Raw genomic sequence first — 22,272 nt, forward strand, 5'->3', positions numbered from 1 at the left:
TCCAGTCAGAAATTTCCCAGACTTACCACATACACAACCTGCTACATGTTTGATCATGTCACCTACTTTGACAAGTAAAAGTTAGCACAGCTAGTGCACCATGAATACATTGTCAACCATTCATCATACATTGCTTGACTGATCATGTGTAAAACTCCAAATATTACCGTGTGAAAATTGAGACTTATAAATATCTGTTTCATTGTTTAGGTATGACAGACAAAGACAGAAACCTTATTGTAGATTTACACAATAAACATCGCAAAGACGTTGACCCACCAGCCTGTGACATGATGAAAATGGTAAGTGCACATCGTTATACAAAGTTAAAATTTTGTAATTGATGGAAGTAGTATCTGAATGAATAATTAAGTGAAGGTGGTTTATCATATGATTTAGGTATGTAAAATCAGTGTAGTTAACAAGGGGAGAAACTATGGTAATTCACTTCCAAGATGACCAAATATATATTGTTTCAATGATATATTTAGTAGTAGACATATGCAATAAAATAAATATGCATATATATCTATTTCTATCAATCTATGTCTGTCTGTCAATCTCTCTGACTGCATGTATGTATGCATACAACTGGTAAATTATGATATATAATCGAGATATTTGTCTCATGAATCACTTCCAGGGACGGTGGTGGTTATCTGAAAGTTGAAATGTAAGGATTTGACTGGGCCAGTAATCATGAAAAGCCACAAAACATCCATTGAGTTTTATATAATAAAAGAAATTTTGAAGAATAGAGTCAGCAAATTGGGTTTATTGCTTAGTTTACTATTGTTTCGGTGATGTCAAGTAAACCAATCTTGTGTAACCTGTTAGCTATGCCACAGTCCATGCTGGAACAAACTCTTCTGGACTTCAACAAAAACAACAAACAATTCGATTTTTCATATATATATATATATATATATATTATTATTATTATTATTATTATTATTATATTATTATTATTATTATTGTGTGATCATTGCCCATCCAAGTGTGATCGTTGCCCCATCCGAGCAGCTAACTAGCTTCCATGCCGGTGGCACGCATAAAGCACCATTCGAGTGTGATCATTACCAGCGTCGCCTTACTGGCACTTATGGCAGTGGCATGTGAAAAAACATTCAAGTGAAGTCATTGTCAGTGCCGCTGGACTGGCTCCTGTGCAGGTGGCATGTAAAAAACACCATTTGAGCATGGCCGTTGCCAGTACCCACTGACTGGCCCTTGTGCCGGTGGCACGTAAAAGCACACACTACACACTCAGTGTGATTGGCGTTAGGAAGGCCATCAAGCTGTAGAAACTCTGCCAGATCAGATTGGAGCCTGGTGCAGCCATTTGGTTCATCAGTCCTCAGTCAAATCATTCAATTCATGCTAGCATGGAAAGCGGACGTTAAATGATGATGATGATGATGCTGTTATTATTATCATTCCACTGTGGTTGACTTTGTCTTTCATCCATTGCAGGGTGATAAATTAAATGCCAGTTGAGTACTGGGACCGTCAAATTTCAGGCCTTATGCCTATAGTTGAGATGATTATTATTATTATTATTCATTAGTCTTATTTTTATCATGCGCTTTCATTGCACTACCAAGTACAGCTCTGTGTGCCTTGCGTATGTGCTGTGGTGTGTTGTAGTGTTCTTATGTTCATTGTATTGAATGTGTTTTATGAAGGATGTATGCGGGACATAGTAGTAAAATTTTCTGTATGTTATATACACTTGTAAAAAAAACAAGTATATAGAAATATATAATTATACTAGCATTATGATCCGGCGTTGCCGGGCCATAGTGCTAGTGCATGTATATATGTGTACATATTACATGTACATCTATATATATATATATACATCTACACATAAAATACAAAATACAAAGTTATATCTTGATATCGCTAGTGATAACAATATTCAAAATATATAACAGACTGGAATTGTAGGCCCGTCTCTTGCAATTTCGATCAATTGTATCTTGTCCTCCTTCTTGTATAGAAGTGTGGTTACAATCCAGCCTACCTCTACTTCTGGGGAGACATTTTAAATTTTTATCCAGGATGTCCTACGTCCCAGATATAAAGGTAAAAATAAAATATTTCCACTTTGCAAGGTTCCAGTCGAGTACTCCCTTGCATGCTCCGTTGACTCGAACCTTGCTTCCATTGTGGCGAATTTACCGCATCTGGTTAGATATCTTTCATTGTTGCACCAAGATACTTTTCGATGGTGCTTTCCTCCTGGTGTTCAAATCTTTTTTTTCTCTACATTGTATACTTTATAGACAATAGTCTTTTCTTTAATTTATTTTTTAATTTTGTTTGGTGGTGTTATCCTAGATTCACCGTCTTTGTCAGTCATCAATCTGAAATAGGTTTGTATTTCTTCCATTTTAATTTTAATGAGTTCGCGCCCGCTGATGGCTGCAGCGTAATTCATTTCTTCTATCGAAGGCATTTTAACAAAAATGCTTCCGTATAAACGGTGAAAATATTGTCAATTTCCCCAAACAGGGACACAATTCAATTTTTAAACAATAGCCAAAGCTCCTTCTCCCAAAGGGGGAGGGTTACGGTTTACAATTATTTAACAAATGCAACACAACAACATTTCCCTGACGAGGAACCAACAAACGTGATAACAATAGTTAAACAGTAATAATAATAACAAACCTTACGGTGAATCAAAAAGCAGTATGCAGTTGAAGCTATAGTCCTTTATGTATAAGAAATAAACCAACAGCAGTACTCAGTAGGAGCGGCTGTTCGAAAAAACAGACATTACATACAGCCAAACTTCATATAGATACTTAATGCTAGCTAATTAGCAGATAATCTAATGTAAAAGCCGTGGTAAACGGTATGTGCACAGCTCCATCTGGACTATTCCATTTCTGCACACTAATTTTATTTTTAATTTATTCCCATTCATGTGAAACCACTTATTCAAGTTCGAGTAATTGATGCAATTTTATACCAATTGCTATTTTTACTTTTATTATGTTATGATTATATTATACTATACTTTAGTTTGATTTTAATTATTACTTACTACATATAATTCAATTGTTATTATTATCTCTAATTTTTATTGTTAAAGTGACATAAAATCTGACATAAATCGAGAAATGTTTTTGTTTCACTTTTAACACGTAATACTGAAATAGTAGAGAAGATATGATATTGCTATGGGTTCGCTCTAGGCAAGAAGTTGAACATGTTTTTTGCCCATGAAACTACATGGACCCTAAGTAAGACATGTGTAAAATTTGAATGAAATTGGTTGCGTAGTTCTCAAGTTTTAGGGAAACATATAGACAGACAGATACACATTCTCAGTTTTATATATAGAGAGATCATTATTATTATTATTATCATTATTATTATTATTATTATTATTATTATTATTATTATATTATTATTATTATTATTATTACTATCATTATTATTATGGGTTTTTCTTCTTCTTTCAAATTTGCTTCCATTTCTTGCCGAGTGTCTTCCCGACTCCTAGGGCAAAGAAACTCATGTATACTAATACATTGGTAGGCCATTAAACTAAACTCACTTGTTCGTTCATTTTTTTTTATAGAAATAAAGTTAAATTAAAATACATGGGTAGTAATAGTTCTCACATCGACAATGCTCTTCTCAATACGTGTGATGTACCAGTTAAGACAATCTTTTGCACTTCTTGCAGGGGCGGTAAGCCAGGGATCATTCTCATATAATTTTCGGTTCCCTTCTTGATCATTCCTAGTGCTCCTACAATCACTGGTATTGTAACCGCCTTGAGATGCCACATTTTCTCAATTTCAATCAGCAGGTCTTTATATTTTCTGAGCTTGTCAAATTCTTTCGCCGAGATATTATCATCGCAAGGGATGCTCATGTCGATCAATAAGCAAACTTTATTGTTTTGGTCTTTCACAACAATATCAGGTTTATTGGCTTTGATGGTTCGGTCTATATGTACTGGAAAGTCCCACAGAATCGTTACATTTTCTCCTTCAGTTACAGCTTTAGGGTGGTGATTATACCACTTGTCGGCAGTTTTGATATTGTAATGCCGACTTATTAGCCAGTGTAGATATTGGCCAACTCTGTCATGTCTTAATTTATACTCCACTGGTGCTAAGACTTTACATCCAGAGACTAGGTGGTCCACTGTTTCAATCATGTCGTTGCAGAATCGGCAGTTTGGGTCTGCTCCATTTTTCATCACATTGGCCTGGTAGTTCCGGGTTAATAGGCTTTGATCTTGAGCAGCCCGGATGAAACCTTCGCTCTCTGCTTTTAGCCCTGAGCTCCGTAGCCACTGATGGGTTTGCTTCTGGTCAACATCAGTTTGTTTGCTACGAGCCACATATTTGCCATGCAGAGGTTTCTCCTCCCACCTACCAGCCATTTGCTCGTGCACTTTTTTCGTTGCCATCATTTTCACCTTCTTTGCAACAATAGTTGCCATACTTCCCTCGGGTTGTTCAGTTTGGGTATCCTGCACGAGATCAGTAGCAATTTTTTTGCTTTCCATTATGATAGAATGAAGCTTCTTTCGTCTCATGATTTTCCACGAGCTTTAGCATCCAGTCATTCGTTATTTCAAGATATTTGGCCAGTCCAATTGTGGTTGTTTTGTAAGCTAGTTCAAATTGGATCAGGCCTCGACCTCTTTGGGCTCTGGGGAGGTAAAGGCGATCTACGTCTGCCTTTGGGTAGTGCATCCTATTACAACTCAGCAGCTTGCGTATTTTCCTATCTATATTCTTTACTTCACTCATATTCCAGTTCAACACATTGTAGCTATAAGTAACAACTGGAACTGCTAAGGAATTTATAGCTAACACCTTGTTACGTGCATTTAGTTCAGATTTCAGGACTGCTCGAACTCTCCTATAACATTCCTTCCTGATCTTCTCTTTCATGCTTGCATGCTGAATACCAGAGCCTTCATTTATCCCTAAATATTTGTAGGTTGTTCTTGCTCAAGCTCTCTTATGACTGTGTCAACATCTAACACGACTGAATTTGTGGTCTTCACTTTCCCTTTCTGGAAAGTGGCCTTGGCACACTTCTCAAGCCCAAACTCCATCCCGATGTCATCACTGAATGCTTTCACAGTGCGCAATAGGCCTTCAAGTTCATTATCGTCTTTACCATAGAGTTTTAAGTCATCCATATAAAATAGATGGTTTATTTTTTTATTGACAATTTTATACCCATACCCTGTTCTGTTTAATTCACTTGTAAGGGGTATTAGGGCTATGCAGAATATTAGAGGTGAAAGTGAGTCACCTTGAAAAATTCCACAGTTGATGTTTATATTCTCTGAGGCAAGTACTCCATTAGAGTGATATAATTGGAGATTCGTATTCCACAACGCCATATTATACTTCAGGAAGCTTGAAATCACAGGGGAAATTTTGAAGATGTCCAACGATTTCAAGATCCATGAATACGGTATACTGTCGAAGGCATTTTTATAGTCAATCCATGCGGAGCTGAGATTTCTGCGTTTGTTGTGACAGTTCTCAAGGATCATACGATTAATTAGCAGTTGATCTTTGCATCCTTATGAGCCTCGGCGGCACCCTTTTTGTTCAATGGGGAAAATATCGTTCTTCTCCATGAATGCATATGTTTTCTCCACCAGGATAGATGTTAGGATTTTATACGTGGTGGATAAACAGGTTATAGGCAGATAGTTTTTTGGAAGTTTGGTTTCGTTATTCTTTGGTAGTAGGTAAGTAATACCACTTGCTAACCATTCAGGTGTTTTCTTTGGGTCTCTCATAATTCCATTGAGCAGCTGAACTAGCTTACCGTGTGCGCATGGGAGCGATGAGAGCCAGAAATTCGGCACCCTATCTTTACCAGGGGATTTCCAATTATGGGCCTTCGTGAGTGCCTTTCTTAGGTCTGCTATTGTGATGTCTTCCCATGCTTGTTGTTGTAAATTTTGGTAGGATCCTTCTGTTTGTATAATCCAGTCTGCATTTATGTTGTACGTCTTCTCGTCACTCCAAATCCTTTTCCAAAAGTTTTGAACTTCTTCCATGGGAGGGGGGTGTTTAACGGTTACTTTCTCCTTCCCTATTTCTCTGTAGAATTTTTTGGCATTGGATGTGAACAGCTTATTTTGCTTGTAAAACTTGTTTCTCTTCTCAAATCTTCGTATTCTTTGAGCTTTTGTCTCAAATCTTCGTAGTCTTTGAGCTTTTGTTATTATTATTATTATTATTATTATTATTATTCTGCCGAAATCGACTTTGCCTTTCATCCTTTTGGAGTCAATAAATTAAGTACTAGTTGAGTACTGTAGTCAATATGATCGATTATCCTCCTCCCCTCAAAATCCAGGCCTTGTGTCTATAGCACAAAAGATTATTTTTATTATCATTATCATCATCATCGTTATTATTACTATAATTATTATTATTATTATTATTATTATTATTATTATTATTATTATTATTATTGTCATTTACTTTTAATCTGCATGTTTGATGCAATCACTTGCCGGGGCACACCCAGCACCCTAGGGCAAGTGAAGGTTAAGAGTTGTTGAAATATAGCTGAAAGCTTGGGGAGGGGAAGTAGAGAAATATCTCCATGTAATACAAACACAAACATTTACATTGATAGGGTTTTTCTAAGGATGTGGGCAGTACTTGTTAGCACAATCTTTTGGATTTCCTTGAGACATGGTTCTCCAGGGATATTGTCTAGGTGTTTCTGACATCCTTTTTTTATCATACCTAGGGTACCTACAATAACAGGAACAGTTTTTGTTTTAAGATTCCACGTCTTTTGTATTTCGATTTCCAGGTCCTTATATTTACTAAGTTTGTCAAATTCCTTTACAGATACATTTTTATCAGTGGGGACGCTTACCTCTATTAGTCTGCAGGTATTTTCTTCCCTGTCTTTAACAATTAATTAGTCTGCAGGTATTTTCTTCCCTGTCTTATTATTATTATTATTATTATTATTATTATTATTATTATTATTATTATTATCATTATTATTATTATGATTATTATTATTATTATTATCATTATTATCATCATTATTATTATTATAGACGTCGCACAGTATACAATATTGTGTGGTTGTTGATTGAAGATATTGTATCTACCGGGGGTTTGTACTGTTCACCAAGTTACAACAAGAACCCCAGACAGACAGTACTTTATGCAATATGCATGCAGTTCCAAGTAATGCCGACTTATGCAATACATCTAGATTGTAGGGTATTTCTACGATATTCAATTATTTTTTTCAGATTGGGTGGTATTGAACCCAATGCTCTGATGACAAAAGCAATAACCTTTATGTTCGACTCTCGTAGTTGCCACACATTAGCGATCTCAATTTTCAGGACTCCATATTTATAAACTTTTTCTTTTCCTTTCATGATGATATGTTGATCTCCTGGTACTGCTATGTCAATTATTAGGCAATTATTATAATTATTATTATTATTATTATTATTATTATTATTATTATTATTATTATTATTATTATTTTTATTATTATTATTATTATTTTTATTATTATTATTATTATTATTATTATTATTATTATTATTATTATTATTATCATTGTATAGCCAGCTCATGCTGTAAACGTAAATATTCGCTCTCATCCAATAGCCAAAGATAACCATCATTGAGCATTGTTAGTAGTTTCATGGGTGACATCTTGGTATCTCTACTTGCTGCAATTATCTTACATAAATAAGGGATCATTATAATGTTTACTACCTAGATATACTGTTTGTAGTTTAGATATATATATATGCATTATTGAATTACATGGATGTATGATTTCTTAATATAGCTGAAGCTACTACCCATTATATTCTGTGCTTTTACATTTACAAAAGTGAACAAGATTCGCAATACATTTTCTATTTATTGTCTTGTTGTTGAAAATTTCACATTATTTGTCTATATTTTCAGTACTGGGATAATGACTTGGAATATGTTGCTCAGAAATGGGCAGAAAATTGCAAGTTTGATCATGACGATGGATATCGACGAATAATACCTGGTAAGAATATAAATTATTTAATATTGTAAGGCATTTCTTTTTGAAAATGGATTTCAGAAAATTTCATTTCAATGCATATCACTGTTTTATTCAAAATTAATAAAATATACAATGGTTTCTAATATAAGCATAAGACCAGAATTAATCAGGAAAGCGGGGTTTTGGAATACATTAGCACAAGTATTTTGCTGGTATTTTATTTTATTTTATTAACCTCAAAATGATGAACAGCAAAGCTGATCTTGGCAGGATTCGAAAACAGAATGTAAAGAGACATAACTAAATACTGTGAGGCACTCAGACAATTCTGCCAAACCACCATGGAAAGAATGTAATATAAAATATATTTTGGGAAATCTCATCTCATCTTCTTCATCCACTTACTCTTGGGAGGATCGCAGGGACAGAGTCCTCAAGCACACCTTTCATCAGGTCCTGTCATAAGCAACTGCCTCCAATCAAGCAGGCTGTGTCTCTAAGTGCGATCAACTGAATTCAATGTGAAAACTTTCAGATGATGAACTTTTAAGTATAAATGTATAGATATTTATATTAATGGGTCCAAATAACAGAGTACAAATGAGTGCTTTGTGTAATTTGGACCTATTAATATAAATATCTATACATTTATACTTAAAAGTTTGTCATCTGAAATTCTCCACCTTTTGCTTTCTCTTCTTTGGCATGTATACAAATATACATACTTTGTATTTCATACCCAAACTATTATGTATATTCTTATATATTTAATATAATTAATGCATCTAATTTGTTTATCTACATAATTGACTTTATATCTTCTCAATTCTGTCCCTCTTACAGTCATTCTTTATCTTGTGAAATCGATCCCCTGTAGAGACATTGGAAACTAAATTCGAATTTTTTGAGCACTACTAAGTGTCTTCTATACTGAAGATCTCTGGATCTCATCTGTGGACAATATATATAATATATATCATCATTTAGTGTCTGTTGTCCATGCTGGAATGGGTTGGGCAGTTTGACCAGGGCTGGCAAGCTGGAAGGCTGCACCAGACTCCAATCTGATTTGGCATGGTTTCTACTGCTGGATGTCCTTCCTAATACCAACCACTCCGAGAGTGTAATGGGTGCTTTTAAGTGTCACCAACATGGGAGGCATTTGCATAACCCTGGTATCTGCCACGACTGTGATGTTACTTGGCTTGATGGGTCTTCCTCTCAAGCACAATATACTGCCAAAGCTCTTAGTCATTGCCTCCGTGAGGCCCAGTACTTGAGAGTAGCTTTTCATGTGTCACTAGCAGCAGCCAGTTTGCCTCCATGAGACTCAGAAATCAAAAGATGCCTTTTATATACCACCAGTATGGATACTAGTTATGTGACACCTGCATCAAGCTTGGCTATGATTTCACTTGGTTTGACAGGTCTTCTCAAACACAGCATATCACTAAAGATTTTGGTCACAAGTTATTGCTTCTGTGGGGCCCATGTCTTCCTGGGTCTACCTCTACCACAGGTTCCCTCTACAGTTAGAGACTGACACTTGTTTACATAGCTGTCATTGTCCATATGCATCACATAACCATACCAGTGCAGTCATCTCTCTTGTACACCACATCTGATGCCTCTTATGCCTGACTTTTCTCTCAAGATGCTTACACTCTTTTGAACATGCACGCTGATATTGCACCTCCAGTGAAGCATGCTGCCTTCATTTCTTTCAAGCCTATGCATGTCCTTGGCTGTCACAGCTCATGTTTCACTGCTGTGTAGCATAGCTGTTTGCACACAGGCATCATGCAATCTGCCTTTTGTTGTCAGTAGAGGTAGCTCTGTGAACTTTACCCAGCCTATTCTTATTCTCACAGCTACACTCTCGGAGCATCCACCTCCATTATTAACTTGGTCACCTATATAGCAGAAGCTATCGGCTACATATTTTCGATGTTTATTGTACCAGTGCATTTTCCACAGATAAAAGCTATTTTCCCAGTTAACAACCTTCTTATGATATTGCTGTACCTCTTATGTGTCCATAGCTCACATCAGATATATCTTATGGAGTTTCTACCTACACTTTTTCTACAGATCAAGCAGGGCCATCTACCTGAAGGGATTTGTGATTTGTCTGCTTTCCTACTTACTAAGAATTATATGTCTATATATGCATCTTTAATCTTTTACTGGTTCCAATCATCAGACTGTAGCCACGTTGGGGTGCCACCTTCAAGAATTTTTAATTGAATGAATTGACTCCAGTGCTTTTCACAAAACCTGGTACTTATTCTATAGGTGTATTTTATTGAACAACTAAGTTACAGTGATGTAAATACACCACAATCAGTTGTCAAACAGTACTGAGGACAACCACACAGACACAGACAGACACACACACACACACACACATATATGCACACACACATGCATTCACACACACATGCATTCACACACTCATACATATACACATATATATATCATAATCATCATCATCATCATCATCATCATCATCGTTTAACATCCGTTTTTCATGCTAGCATGGGTTGCTTATACTGATATATATATATATATCAGTATAAGCAACAGGATATCAAGAGGTGATACAGTATGACCATTACAAGCGGCTCCATTTAATTAAACAATGCAATCCTCAGCTGCATAAATAAATAGAATTTCTTAATTAGTTGGACACATACTCAAATTAATTTTGGTATCATATATGATGTGAACTTACCCTCAACTATTATATATAATAAGTTATATATATTTTCTTACTTTTCTCTATAATTTCTTATTATTGTGTTTTCTTATTTTGATATCTTTACCTACTAACCTCTTGTCTCTTCTAAATTGCTAATGTTCTTAAAGCGAAATATAAGCTACACAAGTCTAGAAGAGATAATTATAACATATCCATAATAAAGTACATATATTTGTGTATATTTGCACGTGTGCATATAGTTAAATATGTGTATGTATCTGTGCACAACTTATTTTTCTGGGTTTTTTTCTCTGAATCTTAGCTTATAACTAATATAAAGATAGCATGATTTATCGTCCCAGTATTCCATAAGTAAATACCCAGAGCAATCTTTCTAGAAACCATCTTATAAGTAAATAATTAAGTACAGGTATGAATATTAAACTAATTCTATGTAATCTTCCCTTTCTAATATTGAAAATTGGTATATATACACAGTTTATCTATTCTGGTTAGAATATCATTTTTAATAATCTTAAATTTTATCTTCATACAACATGACAATATTGTTTATATACATTCATCCATTGTACCCCATGATAATTTCCTCTGTATTAACATCATAGGTTTTATTAGCATCTTGCCCCTTTAACTGGTAATTAACATCTTGATTTAGTGTCTTCCCCTACCCAGCCTCCTTATAGACAATTACTTATACATTTCCTAAAATCCCGACATGATTTATGACCATACCCAACTATTAAATGTAAACTCACTCTGTCTATCCATTCTAAACAGACACTGTCTTCTAGCCTTAGATTTGATAGTTGATAAAAAAAAAGACTAATAAATTAAAAGTGAACCACAATCATTTACAAGCTTTGACCCAAACAAACTTCATACAGTCCTTAGAAGTGTAGCATATTCTGAGTTACATTAGTAGCAACATGGACTTTCTCCCTCTTCTTGCTCTATTTGAGAATTTGAGTAAAATTATATTAATGTGTCCAACTAAGGATAGCCCTGCATTTAAATTGATGTAATGATTGCATTGTTCAATTAAATGGAGCTGCTTGAAACAGTCATACGACATCACCTCTTGATATCCTGCTGCTTATTCTGATTTTATTCACCTTACTTTGAGTTGTACAGATAATACTGCACTGACTTGGTGCTCCAACTTAAGTACCTAATTCAACTGAATCTCAATTATTTCTACGCACACACACACACACACACACACACATATATATATATACACACATATATGACGAACTTCTTTCAGTTTCCAACTACCAAATCCACTCGAAGTTTTGGTCAGTCTGAGGCTTTAGCTGAAGACATTTGTCTAAGTTGCGATGCAGTGAGACTAAACCCAGAACCATGTGGTTGCGAAGCAAGCTCCTTATCACACAGCAAGACCTCTGTGTGTGTGTGTGTGTGTGTGTGTGTGTGTGTGTGTGTGTGTGTGTGTGTGTGTGTACGTGTGTGTGTGTGTGTGTGCATTCACTAATAATTTGTTGGAGTTATTTGGCCAATAGGGTGTTAACTAATGAAGGTGCTGATGATTGTGGGGTAGTCTTTTCTAAGTAGTAAGGAATTACTCTGAACAATATATTTTGTGCATGGACTGAAATCTAAATGAAATACAGTATGATGTAACACTTGCACGTTTGTGCAAGTAATTGTCATTGAGTAATGTCATTTTTACTGCCACCACTAACATAACTACCAACTACAAACAATAGTCATGACAGGCAACAACCAAGAATAATCATCAATTTTTCATTGTCATCTCATTTTTCCTTCTTTCTTTATCTCCTATTCTCTCTCTCTCTCTCACTCTCTCTCTCTCTCTCTCTCTCTCTCTCTCTCTCTCTCTCTCTCTCTCTCTCTACTCCTTCTTCTATCTCTCATGAGCTACTTCCCTTAACGTGATGCAGAATGTATGTAGGAACATATTATTGTACTAATGCATAGATGATTATACTCTGTCATATAAAATCTGCCTTGTCTCACAGTATGACATTGCTATAAAGGGTACATGCATCAGAAGAATACTAAACCATTTAAATACTAATTCAATGAGCCAAGTAGCTCAGTTGATCAAACACATTCACAGTCATAAAATTAGATTGACATGCATTTACTTTTAATTTCATTATAAAGCAATAATTTAATGATTACAGGGAAGAAAAGAAATTTGGCTCAGTCATAACGATACAGAATTTGACTGTTAAAATGCTTTTGAATATTTTTCTTTAGGTAAATTTGATGTTGGACAAAATTTGGCTCTTGGACACCTAAACTGGTCACATGCTGTAAGCGGCTGGTATGGGGAAATAAAAGATTTCTCCTATAACAAAAAAAATGTATTTCATAAAGTAGGACATTACACACAGGTAAGAATAATCTATTTTATACATCCAAGCTTATTAAAATGCCTGAGTATTGTGGAAAATAAATAGTTGTATTCTAGATAAAAAAAGATGTCACACTTTGGTAAAAGATAAAAAGAGAAAAGACCAGAAGTTATCAAGATATTTTAGAAGAAAAAGACTTTACAGTTATTCAGGATCAAATATTTTATTCTGAAACATCTGAATTGTAATTAGAATTTTCAGTATTTCAAAAGTGATTTTTCCAACTTATATATAGTTGCTATTATGTTAAACTGTTGTATGTCCAAATTTGGTGAAATGCATTTTTTTCAATATTTATTTTTGCTTGCAATAGCCAGTTCTTTTGGTCAAACTATTGTATCTCCAGCTGATTCAGATGCCAAGATATCAACAATTGTCAAAGTGTAGTACAACAATTTTACTATGGAATGGTGAAACTATTTTTCCCTTTTCTGGAAAAGCTATGCTTAAGACTTAAAACACTTTTGCATAATAGCAACAATATCCATTTTATTGACACCCCACAAATTCTCATAGATTTAGACATATTTTACCTTCATAAAGAAAGATCTAATGAAGTATATCAATGTAAATGTGGTGAACATGATGAAAGAGAGTATGTGGGAAGTTAGAGTTCCCTAGACTAAACTGTATGTATTACTTAGATGTATGTATTACTTGGATGGTGGATATAAGGTTTTAAGTATATTTTCAATTTTACAGATGGTCTGGGCAAGCTCTGCTGCTATTGGTTGTGGATACGCTGAATGCAAGGGTGTAGGAAGATTGTATGCATGTAACTATGGTCCAGGGTAAGTCAATGCTTTCAATCTCTTTATATTATTGCATTTTGGTGTTTGGCCAAAATGTATGTTTGGTTTTTCTTGACATTAAACTTGAGGCCCTCCAGTAAGTAGCTACCTTAAGTTTGTCTCTTGCACATCACCACTCATTAGAGACTTGATGCTTCCACATACTTTGTCACAAGTTGGCAATCAGACAAGTTGTATTTAGTGTGCTTGAGATCACTCTGAAAATGGAGGACTGAACTAAACATTATCAACACTTCATGTATTTTTATTTTAAGAAATGGCAACAAAAGCAGTAGAATCGTTCAGGAAGATATATGCTGTGTATGGAAAATATGCAGGTACTGAATGTATGTGTCAGAAATAGTTTCCAAGTTTGCATTCCAGACATTTCGTGGCTCAAAATGCACCTCATTCTGGCCAGCCAACTGAGATTTACAAGCAATATCAACACCCATTATATGACAAGGATGATTGCAGATAATCCCTAAATATCCAAACTAAGTCTTCAATACAAACCATCTGCATCAACTTGGTGATGTGAGCAGGTTCAGTGTTTTGGTCCCACATGAATTGAATGAAAGTAAACTTGGCCAATGGATTTCCATTGGTGATTCATGGTAGAAATATGAAGAAAACTATCCTTTTTCCAAGGGAATGATAACACAGGATGTAAAATGGGACATCTATAACAATGTGAAGTGCAAAAGATCATGAGGGAAGTCAAGTGAACCAACACAAATAACTGCTAAAGCAGGAGGTCACACACAGATGGCTATGCTTTCAATTTAGTGGAAGAGCAGAAGAGCATTATCTTTTACAAGCTTCTTCCCATATACATGACTAACAATACTTTGGATGTGTACTGTTCCAATGGACAAATTAAACACAACAATCCACTTGAAGTATCTACCACTCTCTAATTGTAAGGACATTGTCTTTCATTACAACAAAGCCAGACCACACTCTTCTTTCCAGACATACCAGAAATTATTGGGTTTTGGTTGGGAAGTTCTGCTCTCTCTATATTTACCACCCTTGCACCTTTTAATTTCCACCTGCTTTGGTTTCGTTGTTGAGTGGAAAAACCTTCAACTCTTCACTTGTGATGAAGTGTATTCCAGTCATGACAAACTAGTCCCTTTTTTAGCTATTGTACACCTCACTACATCTAATGTGTCTTTCTTTGAAGGGTATGCTGAGGGAGATATGGACACTACATCTAGCAATCCTAGTGATCACACAGCTATTGATTTCATGTTAGTAATAAAACTATTTGTCACATAAACTTAAGGAAAATTTACAGACACATGAGAGGAATTATAATTTTTTCTAATAATGTTAATATCTTTGTAGATGAAATATTTCTTTAATATTTATATCTATCATAGCAGTGAGCTGACAAAATTGTTATCATGCTGGGCAAAATGTTTAGCAGCATTTTGTCCACCATTATGTTCTTAATTCAAATTCTACTGAGGCCAACTTAGCATTTCATCCTTTCGGGGTTGATGTAATTGATTTGCCCACTTCCTCAAAATTGCTGGCCTCAAGCCAAACTTTGAAGTTAATATTTATTCAAAGTTTCAGTCACTTTGATCTCTAACCTCATCTACCTCTATTTCTGAATAGGTACCTGAATGTTCTTAAAAGTTATTTAAACCTCTATACACAATCATATCTAAAATAAATCTTGGGGACATTCAAAATTAAGGTTATCCAAACTGACAAACCCTCTATAACTACCAGCAGGTACATTTTCTGTGTCCTCTTACTCATCTCCAATCATTGTAATGACTCCTGCTCCATTGATATTGTAAAATATGTAAAAAATATCTACCATACCTCATCCACACCCACACAACTCCTCTTTCTGCTGTTTTCTCCTTACTATCTTTCAGCATTCAAAAATCTGCTCTAAATATTTTCCCAAACTTTTATCCTCAGAATTATAAACATCTTGAACTGTCTTGCTGCCCAGGTTTTCTCAAAATAGGTTAACATGCAAGAATTGAAACTGAACTTATCGAAAATACTCTCTCTTTTACAAGAAAGCTTGCAAAGGCCATGGACATTACTTTATATTCTTTATACTTAAAGGTGAAAGTAAAAAAAAAAAAATTATCCTTAAGAAACTAGAGTAGTCACATACTCTTAAGTTTTTGATTTCTCCAACACATTGTATGCTTTTTCATCCTGGGATGAGTAAGTGGCCAGTTCATATACAAGTTTCATAAATATTGTTTTGTCTATAAGAGAAGTGAAAAGATAATGAATTCCTTACTAAATATATTATTGTTCATCTTTACCTTCCATTTCTTTTCATGTATAACTTGAGCATACTACACTTTTCCTTTCATTTCCTACATGTCGATGGATTTTTACAAATGCCATTTCTTCATTAATAAATACAGAAAATTCTTTGATGAAGAATATTTATATTAAAGTTGTCAAGTAGTGGTCAGGGACAAACACTTGCACACACATATGTCTACATATATACATATATATATATATATATATATCATGGCACTCTTTCAGTTACAATGATGAATGTTCCAGTTGATCCTATCAACAGAACAGCCTGCTCATGAAATTAACATGAAACTGGCTGAGCACTCCACAGACACATGTACTCTTAACATAGTTCTTGGAGACATTCAATGTGACACAGAGTGTGACAACACTGCCCCTTAGAAATACATGTAGAACAGAAACAGGGAGAAAGAGTGAGAGAAAGTTGTGGTGAAACAGTACAGCAGGGTTCACCACTACCCCCTGTCAGAGCCTTGTGGCACTTTAGGTGTTTTCGCTTAATAAACACTCACAACACCTAGTCTGGGAATCGAAACTGCAATCCTATGACAGCGAGTCTGCTGCCCTAGCCACTGGGCCTTTGCACCTCCATACTCACATACACACACAACAGACTTCTTTCTCTTTCCATCTACCAATTCCACTTACAAGGCTTTGGTAAGCTTGAGGCTATTGTAGAAGACACTTGCTAAACATGCCATGTAGTGGGACTGAACCCAAAATTATGTGGTTCCTCTGTAGGATTAACTGGTACTTCTATTACAGCAACTTATTCTTCTAGTGGTTCTTTTAAACCAACTGATCCTTCTACCTGAGAGAAATTTCTTATTTTCTTGTATAACATTTTAAGTGGGTTTTTTTCATGTATATGAAATAGAAAATCACAAGATATTGTCTTATACTGAATATTACTATACTGAATATTACCTTCTTTCAAATTTCAGAAAATTAATTATTTTAAATGTTTTTTATTTTTCAGAGGAAACAGTGCTTACTCTTATAACCGACCATATAAATCATGTACAGGCTCTACAAAACTCATTGGTGAGAAGATATTTTATAAAGTACACTTCTTTGTCCTTCAATAAGAAATATATAAACTAGTGTTTAGAGTTCTGCAACCTTGAATTAAGTAATTTCCTAAGCATTATGTCTTATGTGCTAATGATTTCAATGTCTCAATACCTAACAAATTCATTATAATTTAAATTTGATTTCTGACATAATTCAGTAATGTAATATATTAATTCACAAAAACTTTCTCATTTACTTTCAGATTGTAAAGGAAAGGTTTGTCTGAATGGTGGTTCGAGGATTGGTGATAGTTGTAATTGCAAATGTTATCATAACCAGATCTATCATGGACCACAATGTGAAAGTAAATATATTTTATCTTTTCCTTTTTGTCTTTCCTCCCTCTCTCTCTCTCTCTCTCTCTCTCCTGCTCTCTCTCTCCCACTCTCTCTCTCTCTCACTCACTCTCCTCTCTCTCTCTCTTTCTCTCTCTCTCTCTCTCTCTCTCTCTCTCTCTGTTTCTGTCTGTCTCTCTCTCACTATCTCTCTCTCTCTTTCCTCATCTAAACTATGTAAAGCAAGACTGGGTAATCAATTGGCCACCCAATCCCATGTTTTGTCACTCATTATGCCAAGAAAGGCAAGATGTCTAAGTAGTGGCCACCCTCTGACAGATTTATGGTAGAGCTTGGGGTAGTGGTGACCCGCTGGACTACATCCCTGCTCATAGTTATCAGGACAGAGGTGCTATCCACAAGTGCAAGCCCATGAGTCAGAATGGCTATTCCAGCATGTCTCCTTCACCATCCTCCAGGGCAATGCCACTCAGATTTTGTCCACCTGGAGCATGAGGCAGACTGACAAATTATTTTAGTTATAACTGTTGTGTCGACATTAAGTGCAAGACATCTCTTTCTATCACTGTCACAGTCTAACATTTCGTCATCTGACACAAGATTACCTCCTCCAATGCCCCCTGTTTTCTCAAAGGATCTTTCTCTTGCAAGTTACTTGATGACCCAGTCAGTGCTTTTGCCACATAAAAAGCATCCAGTCCACACTCTGAAGTGGTTGGCATTTGGAAGGGTAACCATCCAGCTGTAAAAACCATGCCAAAACTAACCTTGCCATGTAAAAAGTACTCAGTCCCATCTGCTAAGAGGTTGGTGTTAGGAAGGGCATTGAACCATAAAAGCCATGCCAAAACAGACACAGAAGTTTGGTGCCGTCTTCTGCCTGGCCAGCTCCTGTCAAACCATTCAACCCATGCCAAAATGGAAGGCAGAAATTAAAGAATAATGACGGTGATGAAAACAGAATAAAGATACTTGAATAATATAGGGATATATGAAAGACTACTAATACCAAAAGGCATTGATAACTAATGAGCTACTGGTAATCAAGATTTACATTAGCTATAATATCAGATTACCTGATGTACTTCATGTATATCGAATAACCTAACTACCTCAGATTACGTAAATGGTTCTCTTTCTGACAAGCTCACAGTAATAACTTAGCTGTCTACAAAAAACAACTCTTAGATATCTCAGACATTTAATATACTGAAGCGATATCTTTGGTCCCTCATATATACTACAGTAGGAGGGATGGCAGTGGTGGTGGTAGTGGCGGTGAGGTTATTATTTCTTAGAAAAACTAAAGAAGTCGCCAGAAATTTTCTTATTATATTCTACTGATAAGTCCCTATATCTTAGAATGGATATTTAAAGCAAAATATATCTAATCATCATTATCACCACTTGTCACTTTTATTATCACTGTTTCAATGTGATTTTCTTTGCCATTGTAGACTGAATAGATGCTAGTATGATGCTTAATACTATTTCAATTAAGCATCCATTAGACTAAACATCTTAAGAACTGGTTTTACTAACATTTCCCACATCTTCCTCATTCTTCTCTTACCTGTATCATCATTTTCTACCAGTACACATTACATTTTTGTATACAAGTCATTATCCATTCATATCACTTGACTAGAACTAGAACATTTGTCTCTGCTGCATACATCAGCTGGTTTCTTCAACCACCAGACACATTCTCAACTCAGCTGTGCACAATCTTTCATGTGGATTAATGTTACACATTCCATACATCATGCATGTGTCATTTCTTTCCAATCTCTGAAGCAGATCTTCCACACTCAGTGTCCATGTCCCTATTCCATAACATTTGGTACCACACATCTCACACCTCCTTTCTGAAGTCTAACTCTACACAAAGAATCAGAATGAACATGTTCCCCCAACTTTTTTGTCCCCTTCCTTATACTAACAACTACTCTTTCACCATATCCAGCTCTTTTGTTATTTATGTCACATATGCATTTATCACACCTGAAGAGACCCTACCTACATTTTTTTTTGTATTTCTCATTGAACTTTCTTACTAAATTTGAAATGATACCACTTCTGAGATAGAGGTGAGGTTTTGCCTTCTCTATGAAACAAATTCTTGATTTTTACAGTGGACTGTTCTCGAGGCAAAGAGCATTATCAGTGTGGAAAATATTACAAAAAAGAATATTGTGCTAAATACTCCAATGTTCCAGTCATATGTCCTAAGACATGTAACTTGTGTCCAAGTGAGTAATTTGTATTTTCTATGATTTTACTTCCTCTCTCCTTTCTATATTAACAGCCCATAGGATTGTTCAACCATTGTTAGGGTAATCAATGTATTTATATAAAAATAAATGAAGAGTAGGTTTATTGAAGTAAGTTACAAAAGGTAACTAAAGGTAAATAGAAATAAGTTTCCAGAGATAGATAGGTAAGTAGGTAAACATTTAGATATATGTTTGTCTTCAATGTATTTATAAAAAAGGCATATTTACAATATATGCTTTTTATAACTACAGCCATCTTACTAGTAGTGTTGGTGCTATGAAAAAGTTCTCAGTGCACTCTGTAAAGTGGTTGACATTTGAAACCATGCCAAAGCAGACATTAGCACAAGATGCAGTCTTCTGACTTGCTGGATCCTAACAAATTGTCCAACCCATGGCAGCATAAAAGATGCACTTTAAAGGAGGATTATACATCTCTAAATGTAAAAAGAAGCAGGGAAAACGTTGCAAGATGCAAACACTATACCTGTTGTAGCTGTATAGCTGTTCTAACCATTACACTTTGGTGTGGTGGTTAGCACAACATTTGACTGCCTAACACAATAGACTTAAAGAGAATAGCCATAAAACAAATTAGAGACTTGTCAGTGAGGATCTCAGTGCTCACAGTATTTAAAGTATACTATAATATGTAATATAATATAGAAGATGATATATATTATTTCAGAGTCATGGCTGTGCAGTAAGAAGCTTGCTTCCCAACCTCGTGGTTCTGGGTTCAGTTCCACTGCATGGCACCTTGAGCAAATATCTTCTACTACAGCCTCAGGCCGACCAAAGACTAACAGAAAGAATCCTATTTTATATATTTGTGTGTGCTTGTGTGTGAATGTGTGTGTGCTTGTCCTTGTGTCTGTGTTTGTCTCCCACCTCCAATTGACAATTGGTGTTAGTATGTTTACATCCCCATAACTTGGCAGTTTGGCAAAAGAGACCAATAAAATAAGTACTAGGCTTTAAAAAAGTAAATAAGTACTGGTCTCGATTCATTTGACTAAAACTTTTTCAAGGCACTGCCCCATCATTGCCCTAGGCTAATGAATGAAACAAGTAAGAGATGAAAGATAAAAGAATAGAATAGAAAATGAAAAGTATAATTCATTAACAAATTACTTTTACGACAGGAACCAAAATGTCCAGATGAAATTTTTGATATTTTGATACAGACAATGTACTGCATGTACACAGTAACTGAAATTGGGCAATAATTTTTGCAGAACAGCCAAAGATATGCAAAAGACATGTACAGATAGGAATATTTGAAATTCATTTAAAAGTATATACTCTTTTACTGTTTTACTTGTTTCAGTCATTTGACTGCGGCCATGATGGAGCACTGCCTTTAGTCGAGTAAATCGACCCCAGGACTTATTCTTTGTAAGCCTAGTACTTATTTTATCGGACCCTTTTGCCGAACCGCTAAGTTACAGGGACGTAAACACACTAGCATCAGTTGTCAAGCGATGTTAGGGGGAGAAGCACAAACACACAGACATATACACACACACATACATACATATATATATATATATATATATATACATATATACGACAGGCTTCTTTCAGTTTCCGTCTACCAAATCCACTCACAAAGCTTTGGTTGGCCCGAAGCTATAGTAGAAGACACTTGTCCAAGGTGTCACGCAGTGGGACTGAACCCGGAACCATGTAGTTCATATGCAAGCTACTTACCACACAGCCACTGAAAGAACGTATATGGAAGAATTCCAGTTGTTTATGGCTGTTTCTTAAGTTATATACCAAAGATATTGCCCGTATAATTAACAAAGTAGATAAGCAAAGAAATAACTCTGCCATTAGCGGGGTCTATATAGTCTGTATAGTTATTTGAATGTCTACTAATGTTTATATAAAGCAAATAAGCAACAAATATATTGCAAAAGTTTTGGCTCACACGTGGAGTAGTTGAAACAGGGACAACTGAAGAAGGAGAATATTCTTTATGTTGTATGTTTCGTTTCTCTGGGGGTTTTTTCCGCTGTTCAAAAATTTCGTTTCTATGTTTTTGTTTTTATGTTTTCGTTCCTCATTGTGTTCAACGTTTTTTTGATGTCCTGTACCCATATATGCATGTATATATACATATATATGTAGGTATGTACATATATGTTTGTATATATACATATATTTATATATTATTTATGTTATTTTATATATATATATATATATATATATACACATACATACAGTAGGAACCATTTAAATAATTTATTGACAATGTTATCAAGTCATTATTGCAATCAAAATTAGTGGGTTGTAAATACAGCCAAAGTTTAATTATATTTCAGTTAGTTATCTAAGCATTCTATCCCAAAGCGA

The 22,272-nt window shown here is 35.2% G+C and overlaps 1 protein-coding gene across 4 annotated transcripts in view; it reads left to right on the top strand.

Moving 5' to 3' along the window:
• LOC115217114 overlaps positions 1-22,272 on the top strand; it is a 295,576-nt gene that overhangs the window by 161,726 nt on the left and 111,578 nt on the right. For all 4 annotated transcript variants that reach the window (XM_036507465.1, XM_036507464.1, XM_029786713.2 and 1 more), the window contains 2 exons: positions 17,542-17,643; positions 19,771-19,887. In XM_036507465.1, the coding sequence (XP_036363358.1) occupies positions 17,542-17,643; positions 19,771-19,887 (219 nt within the window). The remainder of the gene's footprint in view (positions 1-17,541; positions 17,644-19,770; positions 19,888-22,272) is intronic.

The sequence above is a fragment of the Octopus sinensis genome, linkage group LG11 (genome assembly GCF_006345805.1).
Source record: "Octopus sinensis linkage group LG11, ASM634580v1, whole genome shotgun sequence".
Taxonomy (NCBI): domain Eukaryota; kingdom Metazoa; phylum Mollusca; class Cephalopoda; order Octopoda; family Octopodidae; genus Octopus; species Octopus sinensis.